Source organism: Sparus aurata, chromosome 20 (assembly GCF_900880675.1).
Source record: "Sparus aurata chromosome 20, fSpaAur1.1, whole genome shotgun sequence".
NCBI lineage: Eukaryota > Metazoa > Chordata > Actinopteri > Spariformes > Sparidae > Sparus > Sparus aurata.
Genome location: NC_044206.1, coordinates 19067281 through 19090584, shown reverse-complemented (window position 1 = coordinate 19090584; position 23304 = coordinate 19067281). Strand labels below are relative to the sequence as shown.

General features: G+C 43.0%; 1 protein-coding gene across 2 annotated transcripts; it reads left to right on the top strand.

The window, feature by feature from the left end:
* Positions 1 to 1943: 1943 nt before the first annotated feature.
* c20h10orf90 (chromosome 20 C10orf90 homolog) lies at positions 1944 to 22136 on the top strand. 2 transcript variants are annotated; one of them, XM_030401211.1, is made up of 11 exons: positions 1944 to 2571; positions 2676 to 3450; positions 5554 to 5617; positions 7981 to 8072; positions 10489 to 11815; positions 14259 to 14408; positions 14732 to 14847; positions 15796 to 15967; positions 17611 to 17674; positions 18208 to 18295; positions 21730 to 22136. In XM_030401211.1, exons 2-11 carry the CDS (start codon positions 2860 to 2862, stop codon positions 21766 to 21768), a joined length of 2703 nt encoding a protein of 900 aa, XP_030257071.1. In that variant the 5' UTR covers positions 1944 to 2571; positions 2676 to 2859; the 3' UTR covers positions 21769 to 22136. The 2 variants fall into 2 exon arrangements, with proteins under 2 accessions (XP_030257071.1, XP_030257073.1); XM_030401213.1 differs by having other exon boundaries at positions 1944 to 2581.
* The last annotated feature ends 1168 nt before the right edge of the window (positions 22137 to 23304 follow it).

The window sequence follows — 23304 nt, the reverse complement described above, 5'->3', positions numbered from 1 at the left end:
GTCTACTTTTTACACTATATTGTTCTGTCTGTAAGTAGTATGTTAAGAGCAGCTTTAAAAACAGGTGAATTCCTTGTATGTGTTTACATACTTGGCCACAGAGCTAATTCTGACTGTACATCTGATTCTGAAAATGAACGGCAAGACTGATGGCTTGGTTTGTTTTTCTTCTGGCATACTATATAATAATTCTCATAAAGACACAAAACACAAAAATCACAGAAATTGAAAGACATCTTTTTTTATTTATCGCGTCAAATCACAACAACATCAGCCCTATCTCCTGACACTTTTCAATTAAGTGGCAACATTATGTGGTAATTGGCAACATTTCGTGCAACACTGCGGTCGTAAATACAAATCCCAGGTCTGTAACAGTTTGTCAAACCTAATGAAGGTGCTTAATACAAACAAAACTGAATATATCATAACGTATTATGTGTTGAAAATTTGTATCCTGAAATAAACGTGATCCAACCCTCTCACTGAGGTTACCTAGTGCAGAAACAAGCGTTAGGGGGGCCGAGTGGTTGAGACAGAGACGCCATTCACCTTGCTACAAGACACTGTACCATCAAAATCGTATTGAAGCTGTTTTATTTTGCAGTAGAAATGTTACATAGTGTTGCTTAAATTTACAGAGACCCAACATTCCCCCGATGAGCTAGCACTTGGCCACAGTGGCGAGGGGAAACTAGATTGGTAAACACACAGATATGGAAGAGGCGGCACATGGATACATTTGTGTGTGATTAAAAAAGTTAGGAGAGATAACACTGGAGTACATAAAGTGCAACTGGGATAAAGCTGCTTTTTTATAATTTTCTATACAGGCATAATATATCTGTTGGGGACAATAAAGCAGCAAAATGTAAATGTTTCTGCTTCGCTCAGATGCAGTTTGAACTTATTTTAACTCTGTTATAAAAAGCATAAAACTGTGTTGCGGTGTAGGTTCGTCCTAAAGCGACTTGTCTTTGTGGTTTTCCTCTACAGTAAATGACACACACAGACAGTGTTCCTAACTGTCTCAGAATTAGAATACATGACATGACGCCGTTGTCCGTTTCCTTTCTTCTTTCTGCTATGATGATGTATAGGAGCCGGTTTTCTCTGAGCACTGATGTATTAAACTAATAAGAGTTGTTCCTCGGAGCTGCAGGTCCTTAATAAGAGACATCAGAGGGACGCACCTGGTGCACCCATTTGAGTCCGCTCATCTTGAATCATGTTCCCTGAAATGTTGCATTAAAAAGTCTCATAAACTTCACTGGAGCATAACCTCTTCATATGTTCTGTTTACCCTTACCCAACCATTTCAAGGGTCTATCATGTACTAGGCTTGTCTTGGAGCTGGACAGACCTACCTTTGCACCCATGACTCCATCCAGCCTTTTGCTCACTTGTCATGTTGTCATACTACCAGCAGAGGGAGCTGCTGCTTTCAAACTTTCCCCCATACACAAGAAACCTCTTTTGAACTTTGTTTAAATCTCTCCTTACTCTTTACTTACTCTACTGTTTTTGATTTGTTTGGATGTTATCTCCCGGGCAGAGCAGACAAAAAGACGCTATTTGCTCTACAGCATCACGTATTCCTTGTGTTTGTAGCCTCTCAGCTCGATAAGGTGTTTTAAAGCAGGTTTTAGTAATTGATATTTAAGATATCTCTGTCTAATCTCTGCCTTTGAAAGAAAATGTTGCCGCTCCGAGTGGGACTGAGGTTGCTTTGAAAGTCATCTGGGTGCTGTTAATCCACCGACAAACACTGAAATTCATTAGACATCAAAGCAAATTAGTTTTTTTTTTGGAAGAGTGGTTGTATCTTCACAAATCTGTCTTTCACTCCCTCTAAATGTGGCCTTAAGTGCAATCTTGCCTCCAGCTAGAGGCAAAGTTCCTTCTGTCTTGTAAAAAAAAAAAAAAAAAAAACTTCACCCATGCATCGCGGGACATCATGTGGGTCACGGCAACTTATCCGAGAGGACACTGGCCCATTTTTTATAGACGGTCTTGCAGGAGTCACATGGCTTGGGGAAGAGGCTTGAGGATAGCAGTGCCTCATCATCAGCCACCAACCACGAGATCACAGGGGAAGAGCAGAAAACACGGGGCGTTCGACAAAGAGGATTTCTGAAGCAGCAAGTGACTCGTGGAATAACGCGGATAATCTGCTCATTAGTGATGCTCTATCATTTGTGAGGACGCCTCAATGTCAGGAAGTTTTGGTTCGTTCACTGGCGCGTCTGACTTTCTTAAGCCCTAATTAAGACGGTTCCATAATTAAAAACGCAGATCTTTGTTTAAATGGAGACCCTGTTACGTCAAGGTTCGCATCAACAAGTGTTTGTGTTTTTTCCTTAAGCCCGCCCACCCCCTCCATCTCCTTCCACCTCCCTTCTGGATGATCAGCCCTTAGTGCTCAGTAACTCTTTTGTTCACCAAAGCATCCCTCACATTGCTACATGCCTGACCGGAGACAGTACCCAGTAGCACCTAGTTTGTGTCAAGACAGAGGGTGTTTGCCTCTAAACACTGCGGACTGAGGAGAGTTGGGAGCATGTGGAGAAGGTGAGTAGAGGTGAGCAGAGTGGTGTAATGAAAGCTACAAATAGTCCAACTGGTTCTAATGATTTACATTTATTTCTCATTCTTAACTGTATTTCTCACCACAGATCCACAACAAAGATGACCTCAGGCATTCCTGGAGCTACTAATTCCTAGCGGTGCATTTCTGGCATGCCACATTGTAAGAAGTCCAGCTGAGCCAGGCGATTCTCATTAATACCTCCACTGTAAAGGGCTTTCATTGTGGGCTGAAACTCGAGAGCTGTGCGCAGTTACCTGAGCTCCAGAGAGATGACTCTCCGCAGACCAGCTGCCCACCTACGAAGGGCCCCGGGTTGGAGGAGCTCAGGAGATGAGACCTACTGGGAGAGCTTAATAGCCGAGGGGGAGGTTGTACCCCGCACCACTCGCCCCCAGCGCACACCCCGGCCCCAGAGTGCCATTGAGGGCCGACAGCTGGACGGCTGGCTGGAGCACCTGCAGAGGATGCAGAACGACCTTCTCAGAGCCCCAGTCCATGATCAGGTTCCAGCTTTCAACGACCGGACGACATCCATGCCCGCACTTCACAAAGAGCCAACCAGACGTGCCTGGAGACAGCCGGGGATTCCTTCCTTCAGCAGGGGTTCATCTTCTTGTGGGAGTCCCAGCCTGTGTGAGAGTTCGCTAGGCAGCCAGGAGTCCCTCCAGACAGGGTTTTATTCCCCGCCTGAGCACAGAGGAGGCTGGGAGAGAGCTCACATCATGCAGGCCCCAAGCAAGGAGCAGGCTGAACTGAGTTATCTCGCTCCAGTCAAAATTGGGTGGCTGCCTATCCAAAGGAGAGTGGTGGTGGCTGGTGCTGGCAACCAAAGACAGTCTCCGGACCACTCAGCCGGCCAGGTAAAACACTTAAAAACTCAGGCTGAAACATTTATTCACAAGGTTTTCTGTCAGAGCAGTTTTCTGGAAACATTTTTTCAGCAATCACTCATGTTGAGTGTTCATTTTGGCAGTTTCAGGCCATCTTACTCTTATTTGGAGCACAGACAAGTCTCATCTCAGAGAAATGTCATAGAGCAGTCAGTTCTTCAGGGCATCAACCTTTGCCTCTGCAAAGACGCTTGACTGATTTCCCCTGGATTTGGCAACCCACATCTTCTCAGGCTGTGTGATCGCGATTCTTACATGTTTGTCAAACACAGTGAGCTCCGCAAGTCATGAAGGTAAAGTGCTGTGTAATGGAGGTGATGTTGCGAAGTGCCAGGCGAGGCAGACTAAAACACACACAGCGCCACAGAGAGCCATTTGCAGTCAAGTCTCAGTTACCCAGGGAGAAGGCAGAGCCCCGGCATCCTTTTAAAACAGCTTACTCTGCAGGAACGCCACGCATTTCTCGAAAGGTTTACGACTCATTTGGAGCTGTGGCAGCAGATATAGAGCTTTGTGCCCTGAGAGTATGCAAGTCAATGTACAGAGAAAATTCAGTGGGAGTCTCAGTCAGTGAGTGAACTGATGACATGACTTCGAAATCAATAAGTTGCTGTGCTGTACCAGAGATTTGACTGAGCCGATGCAGAAAGCACATCCCTTCCCTTGTGACTCCTCACTGGAAGATAAAAAAAAGAAAAAGCATTGTGTGAAGTCATTGTTGAGATTTTTGGGGGATTTTTACCACAGTAACTTCAATCAAAAGTTGGTTTAACTGATATTTATGAGCCCTAGTTCTGAGAGATTATCAGTAAAGGAAAAGTTTGATATTTTGGTGAAATTGGCAACTCTTTGCTCCCTGTTAGCGTAGCTACGCACAGAGACCAGCAAGCCTAGTTTCTCTTGTTGTTGTTGCTGTTTTTACACTTCTTCCTGTTTTATAAGGGTTTAAAAAACAACATATGACAAGTTATTTATAACATATTATACCTTTAGACAGAGGCAAGCTAGCCTTTCTTTCATTTTGCTGCTGCAGCTGCTGGCGGTAGTTGGATTTTATCGTAGCCTACGTACATAAGATTAATATCGTTCGTCACATTTGTCTCTCCGAAAGCAAATAAGCCATTCAGCTAGCATAATTTACATCAAAAAGTTGGTTTAACTAAGGCTAGTCGGGCTATTTATGAGCCTGAGTTCTTCAAGAGTAAAAGAAAAGAGCTTAAAAGAAATATGGGGGAGATACACCCATTGCTTTCTTTGTAGTTGGATGAAGACATTGATACCACTCTCATGGCTGACTATCTAACTGCTGTTAGCTTAGCCTAGCACAAAGACTGGAGGACAAAAGCTAACTTGGTTTTTTTGTAAGGGTTTCTAAAAAACAAGATGTGTTTATGTAGAGTTATTGTGTTGCCTTTGGATAAAGGACAGAGTAGCCTTTCTCTGTTTTCTGTCTTTGTGAGAAACTAAGCTAACTGGCAGTTAGCAGTAGCTTCATATTGACTGTACACACATTAGCATGGTAATCTTCTCATTTTACACTCAGAAAGCATATAAGTTTTTTAGCTCGCATTTTGCTGGCAAGATACAATGTGTTTAGATAGTAGCGATGAGATATTTTGGATTTTTGGCTTACGCTAGCACAAAGACTGGAGGATTAAGGGTTTCTTGTTTTTCATTTAGCTTTTCATAAGGGTTTTTATCAAACACGATATTAAATGTTAATTAGTAAGCTTTAGAGGTGTCGGTATGTTTTGTTTCTTTTGGACGAAGGCTGGCCTTTTCCTGTTTGCAGTCTTTGTCAAAGGCTAAGCTAACTGGCTGCTGGCAGTTAGCAGTTGCTTCGCATTTCCTCTATAAACACTGAGTGACATTGATCTTCTATTTTAAACTTGTGAATAAGCAGTTTCTCAAATTGTCGCAACTTTTTAGCGGAACAGATAACTAGATCTTCAGATAAATGTTTTTTTTCTGGCTAGGTAGGCTAATATTGATGCCATAGCTCGTATGCTACTTTTTTGGTGTGCTCAAGTTTTCCAGTTGACCCTCTTTGTTTATTTTTTTTATTTTTTACAGGTAAAACTGAAACAGCCCATCACTCCAACAATCCAGAAGAATCAAGCCACAGCCAGGCACCAGGGTATGTAGTCTACTAATGTGCAATTTACAGTAACTTGTATCACAGCTGAGTTATTAATTGAGTACATTCAAAAACACCCCTAGGATTCCAACAAATACACAATTATGCTGCTGTGCTCATTATGTAAGAGTTAAACCTGAACTGAGAAACATGAAGTGCTCTCTATGCTATCCCCCCCCCCCAACACACACACACACACACCCGAAACGTACAAATGTTCTGTTTAAATTGATATTAAGCGCATGATCGATGCTAGAACAAGTATGGCCACAGGGTAACTGCAAGAGGCCAGGTTAGCCAGAGGGACAACAACAACTTATTTCAGGGCTGACTTGCCACGCAGTGTACCTGCCTTCTAATCAGCTCCTTGCAGCAGTGTTGCCCCCCTGTCCTCTCTCAGATGCTCCACGCTGACTGACTGGATGACCACTTTAAACAACAGCCCCCTCCCGAAACAAAGTCAATGTCGAACTGCTGCTGACTGTTGTGCTTTGGTATTCTGGCAGGATTTCAGGTAAAAGGAAATGGGTACTATTAGGCCTCCGGAAAAAGGTGAGGAAAAGAGATGAGGGAGGTGGAACGATAAGGGGAGATGCAGACTGATTGGAGAAGGAGCCCTGTTAATCTTCACACATGGCAAACCCCACACAGCCTCCTCAGTTTGATCTGAGGTTTGATCTCCCAGCCTTGTCCTTGTTTATACATAGATTATCCCGGCAAAGCTCGGGGCCGCCGGTAGAAATCAAAGCAATCCATCTATGGCGGCGTGGTAAGTGTAGGTGTTTTAATCACATGCCTGATTACCTGAGTATTTTTGTATCTATTGTCTGTTGCTTTAAGTTTCCTATGGACCTACCATGATATACACATAAATGCACAGGTGACATAAGGAGAAGCATAAGCACGTTAGAGTATTTTTCATTATAATTTTCCATCTATATATGGTCTCTAATATTAATACGATTGTTAGTTGGCCCAAGCCCTTTGAGATTTATGCTGCATTAGCATAATCTTGTTAGTTGTTAGTGAGGGCCTTCAAATATGCACATTTTTTAGGTGCTCTACAGTGAATAGTCACAAATTGCAGGTGCATGTACACAAATTGGCCGAGACAACGGATGAGTTGAAGAAAAAACAAAACACAAATCACGCATCCAGATGTGCCTCATTTTGACGCAGGCTGCTTTTGCTCAGCTGTCAGTACATTTTAATCATCAGTGCCACAATCAAAAAAACAAAAATCTGAAATTCCGACCACAATTATTCCAGCATTAACTGACTCGGTTACACCAGTGCTGGCAAATCATCCCACCGCTTTCTCATCATCCCCCCCCCCCCACGTTTCTGCTTGTTGCCGACAACCTTCCTCACAGACGTAGTTTTAATCAGACTCTGGGTCTCACTGCAGACACTAAGCACCCTCTCCCTCCATAAAAGTCACATTTAACAAACTTTAAAAGGCCTGACGTTAATTAGCAAATGATAATAAAATTGGATCGGGTGCTCCGAGGGCCTTCATGTTTAGACAGGCTGGCCAATTATCACCCTCCGCTCGCACTTACTATTTAGATAAAACTCATGAGGATGAGGAATAAATTGGGGGGGTGGTGACTTCAGAGGGTATTTGCCATATGGCCTCGCTTCTCTATTTATCCTCTGGGAGATTATTAAGGTCAGCTGTTGATTTGGAAAACAAGGGGTTATTTGAGCTCAGCTAGTGGAGGTAATGAGAGAAGCTCTTTCAGGGGAGTGGGCACAAGTTGGCGTGTGGCCTTTTATGGAGACATAGCAGTGATGGCAGAAAGTGGAACAATGTGTCACAAAGATTTGAGTCCTTCATGACGTCCCCAAGGACACATTTTCTTTATTCCTCAGCTCTAATCACGTTTGCAAAGCGGTGCAATTCTCACCTTGTCTCTTGTTTCTCCCTCAAAACAGAAGGAAAACAAAAAATAAATAAAAAAACACAGCAGATTATCCGCGCGGCGTTCGAGGGGTTATCCCAAAGTGAGAGCCAGTCGCCATGGTAACAGGCAGCAGGTGTAAATGCAGCAAAGGCAGCCAGTGAGGGGCGGCGGCGGGGGTGGGGGGCAAGAGAGTATCAGTCAGGGCTGAGAGGCAGAGCCAGTCAAGTTGCTGCGTCTCCTGAGAAAAGCAGAGAAGTGGCTCCGGGGTGGTGCTACATTCACTTTACTGTGCCAACGTCAATTATTGACAGTGTCAACATTGTCACACAGTCAGGGGAAAAGCCTGGCTTGTGTGCGTATGTGTGTGTGTGTATGCGTGTCAAAGATAAAGAGAGAGAGAGAGAGAGTCTTGTGAGACATGTGACAGCAGATCGTTTGTTTTGCCTTCATACATAGATGACGAGGTGGAGAGGAGTCGCACCAGTCTGAGCGCTTTGGGTGCGAAGACGTGGTCGACACCTAGTCAAGACTCTTCAATTACCAGACAGGTAACTGATAACACCCTATAATGTTCTTTTTTATTCACACTGAGCTCAGGATAAACCAAGAGACAGCAATAGTAAGAACATGGTGATGGATCTCAATGAGTCTGTACAGTTGGGGAATGCAGTGTGTTGGCCCGGACGCTGAGGTGAAATTAAGTCTTCTAATCCTGATGTTATGCTGGTATTTTGCTTTCAGAGGCTCAGGCCACTGTCTCCAATTTCTAACCATGATGGATTTACTGTATCACCGTTGGCTCGGTTGGACACCCATAATATTGGGCAAACCAACGGCCTCATTTATCATCGCTGCCTTGAAAAAAAATTGTAAATTCTCTTTAAATGTTGGAATAGAGGATTTTCGTTTGCATGTCATTCAGTTTCATTTTGCTCGCCTCCTGGACACCTAGAGAATGTCTATGAATAAGCATTTATGTTGCGACTCATTAAGACAGAGCGGTCCGAGCGGTTTTTGCCTTAACTTATCATTCAAAAGAAAACTCAGCTCCGCCACGTTATTTAGTCTGCCACCAGGCACAACATCTTCCAGGAAAATGAGGCTGGCTGGCCGATTCGACCAGGGGGAATTGTTTGTTCCACTTTTTAAGTTCAGAAATGAACAAAAAAATGCTTGAAAGTACTTGAAACATCAGTAAATGTATCAGAGGAAAATAAAGCAGTTCAAAGCCTCTGTAAACAAAGCCCTCTGAATGCAGAATAGGACAAACAAAACAAAACAAGAACTGTTAACATCAACACCAAAGAAACTGGCTGATGTCAGACCTCCTGACTTTACGGAGCATTATGATCACAGATGTCAGTGTCTGTGTGCACAACGCCTGCAGCAGCGTTTACCCAAGGCAATGCAGAATTAGACATTTTGTACAGACGCCAAACTAACTGTTGCCTCATATAATATTAAACTGGACTAAATTGCCTGTAACCTTAAAGGGACAGTTCACCCCCAAGACTATATTTCTTCTTCTTACATGTAGTGCTTTTTATCCATCTATAGTGTTGAGATACCAGCTGTTTTTCTTCTCTGGAATATATTAGACCTAGATGGCACTTGGCTTGTGGTGCTCAAAACTCCAAAGAAATGTATTTCAGGAACCGAATCGCAAGTAATAAAAACCCAGTTACTCATAATTATCCATGGACCTTATTGTAACCAGTCGCATGTAGAAACTATTTTCCATCCCTCAGAATAGACCCAACAAATGTATCATCACGCAGAAAGAAGCTTGCGTCTACTCACGGACTTGTGAGGGCTCCTTCCCGTGACAGCGCAGGATTTAAACATTAATGGCGTTCTCCTCGGATGAGCCGTAATGCAGGGCCTCCCGGCCTTTTTTTACACGTAGAGCTCCCTCAAGGAGAGAGAGTAGTATGGAGGGCAATTAATTGATCGCTGATGGCGTCATTCCCAGATCAAAAATAAAAAGGTGTATTTGAATTTGGGCCTATCCAAATAAAAATTATGTGTGGGAAACACTGTTATAAATGTTATAGATTAGGAGACACACTAGGTTTACCTGGGTAACTGCAGGCAATCTACAATGGGTGTTATAACACAGTATTATAAATGTGTATTTTAGATTTTGGGGTGAACTGTCCCTTTGATTACACGTGTCTAATTAGTGGATATGTGTATGAATTGGATCAAAATTTGAGAAAGATATCAGTGGACTACAGTAAGCACCTATAAAAGAGAGACATTCGCTCACTTCGGTGAATATTATTTTGTAGACAGCCACAAGTTTTCATGCAAAAAAGCTTTGATAGGGCTTCCACTACAAACTCGCTATGTTTCTTTTTTCGAAATGACGACTTCCATGGTTTATGCAGCACTGATAAATGAGACATCAGTGAGGTATGTCACATCGTAAAAACCTGCAGGCAGCAGGGACGTATCAGCATCCCTCCATGCTCCGTAAACACCATCAGAGTCCCCTCCAGCCGAGGAGCAGGGTCTCTTCCCCCCCCTCTCAGTTTCTGTTGAGGATAGAGTCTCATTGTGATTCTGTGAGGGATAAGTCACGCTGTGTGCTGGCTTCGCCTGCTGCTCCTTCCATTGCTACTGGGGCATTCACTGTGTCAAGCATGGGGAGAGTCATCTGACTAAAGAACAAACAGCAAAGGCCTGAAGAAAGACAAGACAGCTGACCATTCTATTGAAATGTAGTATTAGAGAGATGTCATATTGTCAATACCTCACGCTGCATATATCAATATATGCTCCATTTACTGTGTTTGCCAGCTCAAAATTGCCAAGATGTATGTACAGCATGTGTATTATTGTGTTGATTAATGACACAACGCTTCACAAAAGACATTAGCAACAACAGGAGGGTGGGATGGGGTTTCCATGCATAATTAAGGATATTTATCACATAGGATCTCTTTTATCCACACGCTGTAGGTGCCAGAAAAACCAAGCTTTCCGGCCAACGAAGGGGACAGACCTGTGGGATGGCAAGCTCTGAGGAGAGGCTGGAATACCAACAGGGTGTCCGCTTTCCCTGGAGGCAGTCAGACCAATGAGCTCTCCACAGGGACCAGCTATGACCCCCACAGGAAGTCCCCTCCGATGAAAACAACCAGCACGGAGCCCCTCAGGCACGGTCCTCATCGAACAACGTCTGCTGAGCCCTGCAAACCACACACTCCGCTGCAAGGGACAAGCAGCACAGAGAAGTCGTATACCCCTTTGCATAGGACAAGCAGTGTTCAGCCTATAAGGGCGACAGCCCAGCTGTGCAGGACAAACAGCAGCTCGCAGCCCTCACACACACAGTCGAGCTCTGCTGTGACGACAATCATCCCTCAGAACAAAGCTGGCTTCTCCTCCATCACCATCTCCTCCAGGAAAGTGAGCAGATCCGCCAGTTTGCCTGGCTCCGACACCCAGAACCAGTCCTCCCAATCCCCTTCTCCGCCAATGGCACACCAGACGAGAGACCCAAACTCCAGGCAAGTCACAGTGCAGAGGAAGGCCACTATAGTCAAAGTGACAGAGCAAAGGATGATGACCAGCCCTGGCCCGAGCAGAAAAAGTCCTGGGGTTCCACCAGATAGCAATGCTTTGGACACAGTGGTCCACAGAAGAAAGGCGACCATAATCAAAGTGACAGAACACAGGGAGAGCTACAGTCCAGCCAAAGTGGGCTCTGGGACGAGGCACGCACACTACAGGCACAGCTACACAGATGGACTGTACAAGGGAAACAGCATGTGGAGTCAGGGAAACGTTTCACAGCACAATGCAGCACCTTCATATCACCATCTGGATTCGAAAAACTCTGCTGTAGCACCAAATGAATCCACTTCAGACGCGGACAGAAATGGTGGAGCGCTACACAGGTCCACGCTGAACCTCTTTGTGAGCACCCCCCCAGCCATAGCAGCACCCGCTCCCTCAGAGGTCCCTCTGAGGGCTGTTGGAAAGAGATCGGACAGGCCGCACAGACCACTGAGCTGCTATGGCAATGTGTTCGGACACACTGAGCCAAGCAAGGAGAATGCGACTCGACCGACTGCCAGGAAATTGAGCTTTGGGCTTGCACATGAGACCAATATCAACCCTGTGAACCCCGACAGTAGTTTCATCAGCCCTCGACTGGCGGAGAAGGAAGCAGGTCGGTTTGTGGCAGACCCCCTCGAGCCAAACGGAGGCGAGAAAGAGAGACTGCCGCCAGAGAATGCAGAGAGGAGAGTGTCCCCCTGTCTGACTCTCATCAAGGCCCCGGGTATGTATCTCTGTCCCACACCGACAGTCTTCTTGTCAGCACACAGCCTCCTTTTGTCTCTGATCTCCATTTTCAAAGGATGGCGATGTCTAAATATACACTTCCTTTGAGCCATCTGAGTGCTCTGGCTCGAAGCTATTACGCACACTTCAGCGTCCTGGGACTGAACTCGCAGGTTTGATATTGTCTTTCACCTTTGATGTCTTATTGATAGGCATAATTAGATTATACTGAGTCCTTTGTCTGCTGCCTTGAGAGCAAGTGACACTCCATGGCAGATATCTGCGCCGCTGTCAAACGGCGTCGCTCGCGTTTGCAGAGGCCCCAGCTGCACCTTCCGACGCTCGCTCATTTTCACCTTCTTTTTATTTACCCACGCACCTCTTTGCATGCATTATCTATTCTAGTCACCCATTTTCACTGACAGCACAGGGGAGGAAGAGAAATCACACGCTGCTAAACATGGTGAAAATAAGGTCTTAGGACGAGGTGTTGGAATCAATTTGCGCATCCCGATCCTGCAATGTGGCGATTACGCTGGTGTGTGTCACATTGCGGGGACTCATCGACCATCTGGGGGGGCCAAAAAATCCAGTCTCACAAAGTTTTCTGTTAAATTAAGAGCTGAGACGTGTTTTTTTGTGAATGGCTTTGTCTTTGGCAGAGGTAAAGGCCAGTGAGGTTAATTAGCTACAAAATTCTGTTGAATGCACCTATTTGCTTTCTAAACTGAGAACTAGATGAGAAGATCATACCTCTCTCACGATTGTCTCCTGATTATGAAACTACAGTCAGAAGACGGTTAGCTTAACATATTATAAAGACTAGAAATGGAGAAACTAGGTTAAAACAACACCTCTACAACTCATGGTATATCTAATTATCTTTTTTTGACTTTGTGCATGAGGATGACAAGATGATCAACATGTTGATAAATGAGCTTTAGAGGTACCGGGTGGCTGTTTTCAGCCTGCTTCCTGTCTGTGTGCTACGCTAACCATCTCCTGGCTATAGCCTCCCATTCAACGGACATAAGTAAGACTGGGGTTGATACTCTCATCTAAATTTTCACCCAAAAAAGTGATTACTGTGGATGTATTTCCTAACTTTATTATTTTAGGGTCAAGGTCAGCGGTGGAAAGAGTACTGCATCTCTATACTTTAAGATGCTTTAAATTGTACTGAGTGCTCACTATGATTTTAAAAGTAACTAAGTAGATTATATTGTGTAATGCAAACATAAGCATATGAAGTATCTAAAGAAAGTGACTAAATTACAGTAGATCCAATAGTTGAGGTAGGCCTCCACGGAATGTACGTGGAGATGTTGTTTTTGGACAAGTTCAAGTCTTCGTTAAGTACATTAAACATCAAGACATCATGCAAGATCTGTCAATATTTTAGACAAGTAATCAAATATGGGGATATTCAATTTTTTTTTAATACTGCTATATTATTACTATCTTATATCTTCATTTGTCTAAATTGTATGAATGTATTTGTCTAAATATTGGAAATCCAATGTCTGATATCAAGACTTCAGGCAGTCAAGTCCTTATTTTTGAGACTTAAAAGTACGACACAGCACTTTGAACTGGTAGTGAAACAGTCTCAATTTAATACTGATGCCTCTATGTAACTTACATAAGTAAAAGACAAGAAGACTGGCTATTTCTGTATAGTCATTACAGTTATTTTAAATGCCTGTCACAGGGTCGGATTCTGACTTATTAGCGTTGTAAAAGTCCTAAAAATAAAACAGTTTTTCCACCGCGGACTGCTGAGGAGTCTCACAGCCTGAGGAATAAAGCTGATCTGTAGTTTGGTTGAAGTGTACGGCACGGAAACTTGTTTGTTTGTTTCACCATGGTACAGTAATTTATCTTACACAGCCACAAATAGATACATTTCCTTAACATTCATCCTCCAACTCGCTGTCAAAAACACATATCAAAATCTTTATGACAGGAGGCAGTGGTGCTTATACCGCTTTTGTCCACAGGGGGCGCCAGAATCAGCATGCACAAGAGTCCCTTGTAGCTGCTTTAAGTCGCCCTTTGAGTGTTTAAAATGGCTGGAAGAGTCAAGAGCTCGAGCTATTATCCAGGAATGCTGAATATTCAGGTGAATTAGTAACACGAGGAGGGAGTTTTTCTGCTGAGCACGTGTGTGTTTCTTTATTCATGATGTCTTTTCCCTGCATGAAATTATTAATTATTCTTTAATCTCATTCATTAATAGTGTCATCAATTAATTACCGCGGCCTGGGGCGACGTCATTTAAATTCCGCGTCTGATGCAGTCAACCTCCGAAACGAGGCAGGACATCATGAAATCGTGTCAAAATCTGCCCGTGGTGCACAGCGGGCCGAGTGGCTGGATGTCAGTCAGCCACGCTGTTTTACTTACTCTTCAGTAACATCAAAGTCCTCTTGCAATTTCAGATCCCCACTTGAATCAGTCCCCAGAGGAAGTGCTTGCCCTCAACGCGGCTGCCATCATAGCAAATATCAAACTCCAAAGACAACTCAGCAAGAAGAAAGCGCCAAACGGCCGCTCTGAGACGGACCCTGCACCACCCGAGGGAAATACTGGTATTATTGCCCCTCTCTTCCCCTCATATGTAACCATAATTTCTCACCTTGTAAAACATTGATCTTTGTTACAATCAACTGAAAATGGTGCCAGCGCGACACTTTCTTTCCAGGGCTGCATCTTCCGCTGAATCGATACAGATACAGAGAAATTCCTCGACTCTTACACGCCGCGGCTGTTTGATTCATACCGTGGAGTAATAAGTAACGGCAGGCCTGGAGGGGCTGTTGAGCAACTGTGCATTGCGCTCAGGCGCGCGAGGCCGAGCCAGGTGTAAATGAAACGCAAACAATTTGATTTCCTTCTGCCTTCATGGTGACAGATGAGGGGAGGCCACATCAGGATCAGAGCCAAGTTCAGCGCCACAAGAAGCCTCACGCTGCTTTAGTTCCTCTGACTCCTGAACCAGAAAGGTCACCGGAAACTTTGTCTCTACAGGTGAGTTCTAGAGGTATCTGTGAGATTTATGGCACCCTTTAGAGAAATGTAGTATACAGTGTGTTCAAGGGTTGCGATCAGTGGAACCGAAGATTGATGTTCCTGTCCTGAATTGCTCAATCTTCTCTTCTCTCCACATGAATGATGACAGCGATGGAAAAAGGAAAACATGCATAATTGCCATATTAAAATCACTAAAATGGTGCCTGCTCCTACAAAGTGACATGAATCCTTCTGCATTTTATGTCAATGGGCAATTTTGACCCTGAGGTGGAGACGTTATCATCTCCCTTTATTAACGTCACGCATAAAGTTGTCAAATGAAAAACAAATTTGAAAACAAACGTCCGTATTTAAAAATCGTTTTTTCCAATGTGCGTAAAAAAGGTTGAGCATGTATTTTTTTAATGAAAACAAGTGGATTATCCTATCGGAAAAACGATCCGCAAGAAATGAAAAAACACCATGGCAATAAACACTGACTGAAATGTTAGTTATGGTGTTAACAAAGATGTGCAAATGACGTGTTTTAGGATTTATTTTGTTTCAGAGAACTTTTGGATTATTTAACTTGCACATCACGTCAGCCCACCAGCATTTACTTGACAAATAAATATACCAGGAGGGTTAAATGTGCTAGTCACTGTGCTAGTGCTGGTCTTTGATCAGATGTTTCACTCCAACTTTTGCATAACAGAAGAGTTTATATCAATGTTTAAAGTTATATAGATTATTTCATATTGCAGCCAAAGCATTAACGACCAAAATGCAGCTCCAGCTATTAAATGCAATAAAATGTCTGGTTCATCTTTGTGTTATGAACCATTTAATGTTAATTCAAAGCAAAGGTGAGCATCCTACTAGCTCTAGGGCCAAATGGAGCTGGTTGTGTGGGGTCGGACCTAAATGTTTTGTCAAGAAGAATAATATGTTTTCTGGTGTTGACAGGATGCGCTGCAGAGGTCCAGACCAGACTTCATCAGTCGTTCCCAGGGCAGAGTGCGAGAGCTGGAGCGAAGGACACAGGAGAGGAGGGAGCTGGCGCATTCGGTAGACCCGCAGTCGAAAGCTGCTCTCCGGCAGAGGAGAGTCCACAGGGCCCGATCTACCTCGCTCAACGGTACATGCCAGCCGCTCTCCCCCCACCCCCACCCCCAGCACGTCTCTCATCCACTGTACTGCCCATTGTCCCACTGCAGCTGCAGTGGATGTTTGCCACGTGAACAATCACACACACACACAGACACAAAACAAAGAGCAACGGGGGGTTAGTTTCAGCCAGTGTGTGTTGTTTTTCAAGGCTCATGCAAATATTTTTGCATTAAGCTGCTCATAGGTAGCATTTTTTCTAAATTATACAATACATTCACGCTTATGTTTTGCGCAATTACATCCTCTAGTGAAACCCAAAATACTGAACAAAGGTAATACACAGGGTCGTCCACCACAGCTACTCAGTGTCAGGCAAATTGAAGGACAAGTCGGTCATCATCTACTCACAATTGTAGCGATGGAAAGTTTTGTAGTCCACAGAAGACTTCTGGAGCTTCATGGCAAAACAACCTTGCGGCATTCTCCTGAGCGACTGAAGTAGATGGGGACTTGTTGTAAAATGTAAAAAAAACTGCTGAAAAAAGACGTGACATAGCTTCATACAGCTTCTCAGGAATAATTCCAGATACCCAGAAGCCCCATGATCCCAAATTGATTTGAAAAAATATTGTTTACACCCTCACCGCGCAGTTGAGCTTGTGCACCCACTCCACATGGGGTGCATGCTTACGCTTTTAGCTCAGCAGCGACAGTGAGGATTTTGGCTTAACAAGGGTGCAAATAATATCGTAACAAAACCAGTTTAGGAACTCAGGGCTTCCAGTGACATGGATTACACCGGACAAGCTGCATAGAGTCATTCTATGTTTTTTTTTCATTTAATTTTTACATTTCAAAACAAGTCCCCGTCTACGTCAGCTGTTTCGGAGAATGCTGCAACGCTGTTTTGCCCTGAAGCTCTGGAAATGTTTGTTGGAGTACAGAGACATATCCTTGGTAATAACAAAGGGCATCAAAAATGATTCAAGGCCAACTGCAAGGGATAAAAACAGAAAGGAAAGAATGCGAAGAGAACTGGCACACAATAAAAGGCAACGATATGGTACGCTTGTATATACTGTACATATATGTACAATGAGCAGGCCCTGCTCTGTGGAAAAAACAAGGCTTGAGAATGATTGCCAGCATCGGAACTAAGTGGAAATGTGTGTGTGTCCTTCAAATGTCATTAAGCTCGCGGTTGTGGTGTTCTGCCTGATGAGGTATCCATTCAGTGTGTCAGTGCTGCACAGTAAACAATAAAGAATTTCAATCGGTGGCAGAGATTTTTTTTTACAGCTCTTTCTGCCCTCTACTGGCCATAACAGAGACATACACCACTGGGTGGAGAGACAGATTTAGACTAGTTCAGAGAGTTTAAAAAAAATGACATAACTTCATTGATGTCCTAATCCATGCGATGGTCTGATACAGCGTTTGAATTCACAGATGTCTTGAGAAGTGAGCAGAGAAGGTGGAATTCATGTTCTTACTTGGCATAATCTCGTCTGCTCTTTTATGGACTTTGCAACATCATCTTTTTTCTCTGCAAGAGAGGAGGCTTTCAGTCTCTTCTAATACCAGGAAAAGCTGTAGTGATTCACTGCCATGCTTTTGTGCGCCTGTGTGTCTGTGTGTGAATGTGCGTGAATGCGTGCTCGTGTTTTCCAGATAACCTTTTCAAACCCAGAGATAGAGCCATTACTGGGCAAGAGACGCAGCTCAGATCTAAGCGGTGAGTTCCATCTCAATCTCTGCCGTTGCGTCAGATGCTTCTTCTTTGTAGGCAGATTCAGTCCTTATCTCGTGGATTGCTCTCACATGTGAGGGCAGGGCCGGTATCTGTGACATCTCCATAACAAAAATGTGCTGTTCTAGTTTTTCTGCTAAGACTTTCGCTCTAAAAATCTCAATCTCAATCTTTTGTCTCACTTGTATCTTCCCCCCCCCCTTCCTGACAGATCCACATATCGATTACAATGAAATGTTTGACTTAGGTGGTAGATTTTGTATCTATACAGACTGTAGAGTTGCATACAGTTGATATACAGTCAGCAGTTGTATTGGGAAAGAGTATCCCAACGTTGGAAAATGCAAAAATTTTACTTTAATATTGCTTTTTTAAAGGTTTGTAGGTGACTTGTTTTGGGTCATATATATGTGTTTTGGTTCTACGTTTATAAATATCAGCCCCAAGCTTTCGTTTTTTCCTTTACCAGCAACTCTGCCGACGATCATAAAAGACTGAAAGTAATAATTCTGTTGCAGCACGCAAGCAGAGGTGAAGAGGAAAAAAGAAGAGAAGAAGAGGGAGGTGTGTTTGAGCAACCGGCAGCGAGTTGAACTTTTCAAAAAGGTAATGTTGATATCTTTTATAACCGATATCCATCAAGATCCCAAGCACGATTCAAACCCACATGATTTTTTTGGGCAACATGTTACAGCGACGTACACAAAAAATGTGAGTATTTACTAAGGAGGGAGGGAGGAATGAATCAGGAACTACTCGAAGATTGATGAATCATTTGTGATGAGCGATTCCTGGATAACTGTGATTTAAGGACTATATAGTAGATAATGATGAGTTACTGGAGAACTGACTGGGAGATACTTACCTTTTTTGTTCACCTTTAAGTAAAGTGAAACATAATACTGAGTTGACTCATTAAGTGCTAATTAATGAAACATTAGTGACTATTACTTTGTAGTTACTACCTTTAGTTTAAAGTTGCAATTTGTAGGAAAAGTACATTTTCGAGTCTCATTACCAGCACGTCAAATACTGGCACTTTGGGGTGGCAGCCGACCTGATCTGCAATCCTAAAGCATCAGTATTTGAGACACAAAAATCAACTTTTCTTACAAATAGCACCTTTAAAGAGTAACTAATGATTAAGTAATCAGTACTTAATGACTTGTTTTAATCGGTTGGTTCATAATTAATCAGGAAAAACTCATGAAGAAAGTACTCAGTATGTCGATTCACAGATTTTAATGAACTAATCATTACCTAATGATTCATTAATGTAGTATTTCCCCGTTTGTTCTGTGCTAACTCATAATTATCTGCTATATAGTCCTCAAATCACAGTTATACAGGAATTACTGATTGACAATTCATAAAGTATTAAGTTGTTCCTGATTCACTTTGTACTCTCTCCTTAGTAGCTGCTCACATCTTTGTGTATCTTATGGTGAATATTACATTTTATTTTTATTTCCCAAAGTTTCTAAATACGCCAGATATGTCGGCTGTAATTGGGAGACATGGAGAATATTTCTATTTGATGGAATGGTGCGGCCATAAAATAGTTTCAATATAGAGAGAACCTCATACATAATATACAGTTGCTGTCAGACAGCGTTGAATAAGATGAATTTTTCAAACTGTGAGTCAAGGAGTAAATATAGTACTATAGAACAAGATCCATCTGACATTGGTGCGAACAGGCTGATTTTTATGCTCCAGCGGTCCCCTCTTAATATTTAATCGCCACACATGCTTTTTTTTTACCTCCCCGAAGTTGTTATACATAAATATGTGCGCAGACATTATGCACTGAATCACCAAAATACGAACCCTGAAAATATGAAATAAAGCAAATAACCCCCACAGCTCAACACACCGCTAACAAGTACTTGCCTGAGACACTGAGCAGAACATTAATTGTGTACATGACCCACACGCAATTGAGCAGGTAATAACACACCTTTCTCCTACAAGCTCAATTAAACCTCGCAAAGGGGTGAAGCATTTTGCAGTAATGGCCAACGCTAAAGGCCTGGAGTAATAATCCAGCCTTTTTTTCTCTCTCCTCGCAGCGAAGTAGCTGCTGGAAATAATGGCCTCACATCGCCTACCAACTCCATTATGGTTCACCGAGGAGACTAGTGTTGGGTGTGACCAATGAGGTTGAACTTTAAGGATGTTCGTACTAAAGCCCCAGAGACACACACACACGCACATACACACACACGCACACACACACACACACAAACACACACACAGAGTTTGGTCAGATTACTTTATAGTTACTTTACTGTAAACCAACAGTTACATACTTTATGAACTATGCGTTTTGCAATTATTTATAGTAAAGCTGCAGCTGATATTTATGATACTTGGTTGATAAATACAGTGTTGTTCATCTAGAAACAATATTTGGATGGCAACAGACGTTTAGGAACATAACCAGCCGCTCTATGAAGGATTTCATAAAGCGTTCCACTATTATTCACTATGAACAAAAGTTACTAACTTACTAGAAATGTACCATTTGTTAAAGGGATATTCCGGTGTAAGTTTAATCCATGGTCTAACACACCGTGAAAGTACCCTATTTGTACTGTTACTGAAGTTTGGTGCTGTTCTGAGCATTATTTGTGGCTTTTTGGTGGCGGTTTATATTTGGATCCATTTAGTGCAGTGTATTGTTGTAGTCCGGTCGTTTCTGAGGTTGATAAAACTCAGTAAATTAGCGGTCTGCTAACTTGATCTCTCGAGAGGGAGTGTAACACATTTTCACGGTGATTTAGACCCTGGATTGAATTTACACCGGAATATCCCTTTTGTTAATGATGGTTATCAAAAAGTTGCTCCAAAATCAAACACATTGCACCTAATAACTTTTCTATACAAACATCTCAAACCATTATCAGTGCAGATAAAATGCATTTACAGTCAAACCAAATGATCCTTACAACAACAGCATTGCCCTTTTGATTAGTTATTCGATCACTGTCATCATGAAAATCTGTTGTTTTGAAGACTCAATCAATAATACAATTAATAATTCCTGAATATTTAAATATTTTCAAAAGTAATCTGGGCCGATTATAGTTCATACTAATAGAATGGAAACTAAAACTCTATATCGTCATTGATCGTGCACATTTTCTTTATTGAAACTATTTTTAATAAGCTTTAGAATGAACACAAACTGGCGCAACATCACATGTACACTGGTTGTTAAGACTGCAGATAGTTTCGGGTTTGCTCCACTAATTTTGGGGGAAAATGGAGTCAGCAAACATCAAATTTACATCTCGATGTTTGTGAACATGTCAATATCTTCCTTCAGTCCCATGGCATTGATTATTGGAGCTGTTGAAGGGTTTGTTGAGCTCATCTTCAGAACAATGTCGTTGTTATTCCACCAGAGGTCGCTGCTGCCAAACTTTTGCTAGTTTCTTGCACTTGATAAAAAAAAAAAAAACTCTGAAGAAACTTCACCCCAGACGCATTTTCAATGTGTTAAGCGAGCGTTATTAGCTCCCTTATTGCTGTATTATACGATAAATAATTACCACCCGTTACAGAAAGAGTTTGATTTGCTGGAAGGAATTTCCTCTCACACACACTGAACCCTACACCCTGCCCCTCATTATGGAGGGGGGGACTGTGAACAGTGTCATTGTGCCGAGTGTAAGAGGCCCGTGTTCCTCGTAAAACAAAAGGCCCTTCAGTGGCAGAGAGAGCTACGGTGCGGTGCCACCATTCAGCCTGAGCTGCAGACAGCGTGGGTGCCCACATACACAGCTGCTCCACCCGCGCTGCTGCTGTGGCAGATAACGCGGCGAGGTAGGCCCACGCCAGAGATCCAGCAGGTCCTGAAAGATGAGCTGGGAACCTGAAACCAGGGCTTTCACTCCTGTTTTTTTGTACGGGGATTGTTTGATTCCCGTCGGAAACCTGGGAGAGAATGTGTTCTGCTTTTTTGTGAGGAACTGGGCCGCTGATCTATAGCCCTCATTGTGTCATAATAAGAGTATTTTGTGTTCTTGTTACAGAGGTTGTTGGATCAGGTCCTTCACAGGGGCAACAGGTGAATTGCTGACAACTGGCGATGAAGATGACGACGGCAGAGCCCGTAGAACTGCATGACCCGCTGATGAAGTGAAGATTGTCCTTTGACGGGGCCACGTATGAATCAAAATGTCTGCGCATGTCGTGATATAACTTACTTGTCCTTGAGCGCCTGTTGTCTTCTCTCCCACATGCAGCACGTTCGCGTTAAAGAGCACAACATCTGTTTTTCTGCAATAAGATAAATCCACGGCGACCTTTCAAAAAAAAAACCCAGAACATCATTTAACGTCACTCACTGCCGTCTTTGAAGGTTTTTTTTTTTTTCCAGAAGAACATCTGGATAAAAGAATTTATTTCAATGCACAATAAAAAATGAGTTTTAACTTGTTTCCCTCGTTGTGACTCTTATTATATTTCCCGACCCAACAAAAGTCCTCACTCATTTTCTGTAACACCACACAAATATAACATGAACAGACGGACCTGATGATAAGCCTCTTTGTGTTTTTGCTAATGTGTCGTACAAACCCAGCGGATGTGTCCATTTTTTGATTGTATAAAGAAACAGAGCAGCAGTTTGTGACAACTTAAAGGCATATCATGTATTAAATCTGCAAAAGAAACAGCTACACTTGTATGTTTTATGTTCTTAAATGACGCAAAGTGTTTTCCAACAGTGCTCGATCGAAAATGTTCAAATTTAAAGTAACAGTGTGCTCATTCGGTCGCCCATCCGTGCCTTGCCATATCCCCTTCACCCTCACCGGGAGGTCATGTTTCCGCCCGTGTTCCGTTTGTTTGTTTGTTGTCTGGTTAGTTGGTTTGTCGCCAACCTTGATTTTCCACGGATTTCCACCCGGATGGAGGATGGATCGCAGCCCAGAGTAGACCCCATTAACTTTTGGTGTGGATCCAGCCATTTTTTTTCTTTCTCACTTTCCTTAACATTTCAAGATAGGAGGTGAAATGTTGGTTAATTTCTCAGGGAATTATGCATGGATGAAAAAATTTAGCCTATTTTTTTATCTGTGAGTGAGCACAATGTGATGGGGATCCAGATAAAAGTCCAGACCTAGTGGATTTAAATCCATTTCATCTGATATCAGAGAGGCTTGACGGAACAAAGGGCGACTGAATGGACTGCATTTGATTCACTTGCGCAGACGAGTCCTTAAAGATTCTGGATTGACCTTCAGCACGGCTCTAAATGATCTTGTGCAGTTTTTTGAAAGGCTGCCAACGATAATTCATCGGAGAAAGACAGATGCTCGTCCGTGGGGTTCAGCTGTCCCAGCTGGCCTCGTGGTATGCAGCTACAAATGAAGATGGCCAAATTCTTTTTTTACTGTATGAAATCATGTCTCAACTTTTTTTTTGGTGCAACATCTAAAAGCAGTCACGGATGCCTTTATGTCTTGTTTTTCACTTGATTGCAGTCGCCTTTCTTCTTCCAGAATACTTCCCCTGATGGGATGCAGAGGAACCTCTCCTCGCACGATAGAGCACTGACGCAGCCACTTTTCACATGATCTCATGTGATGTGAAGCAGCGGTACG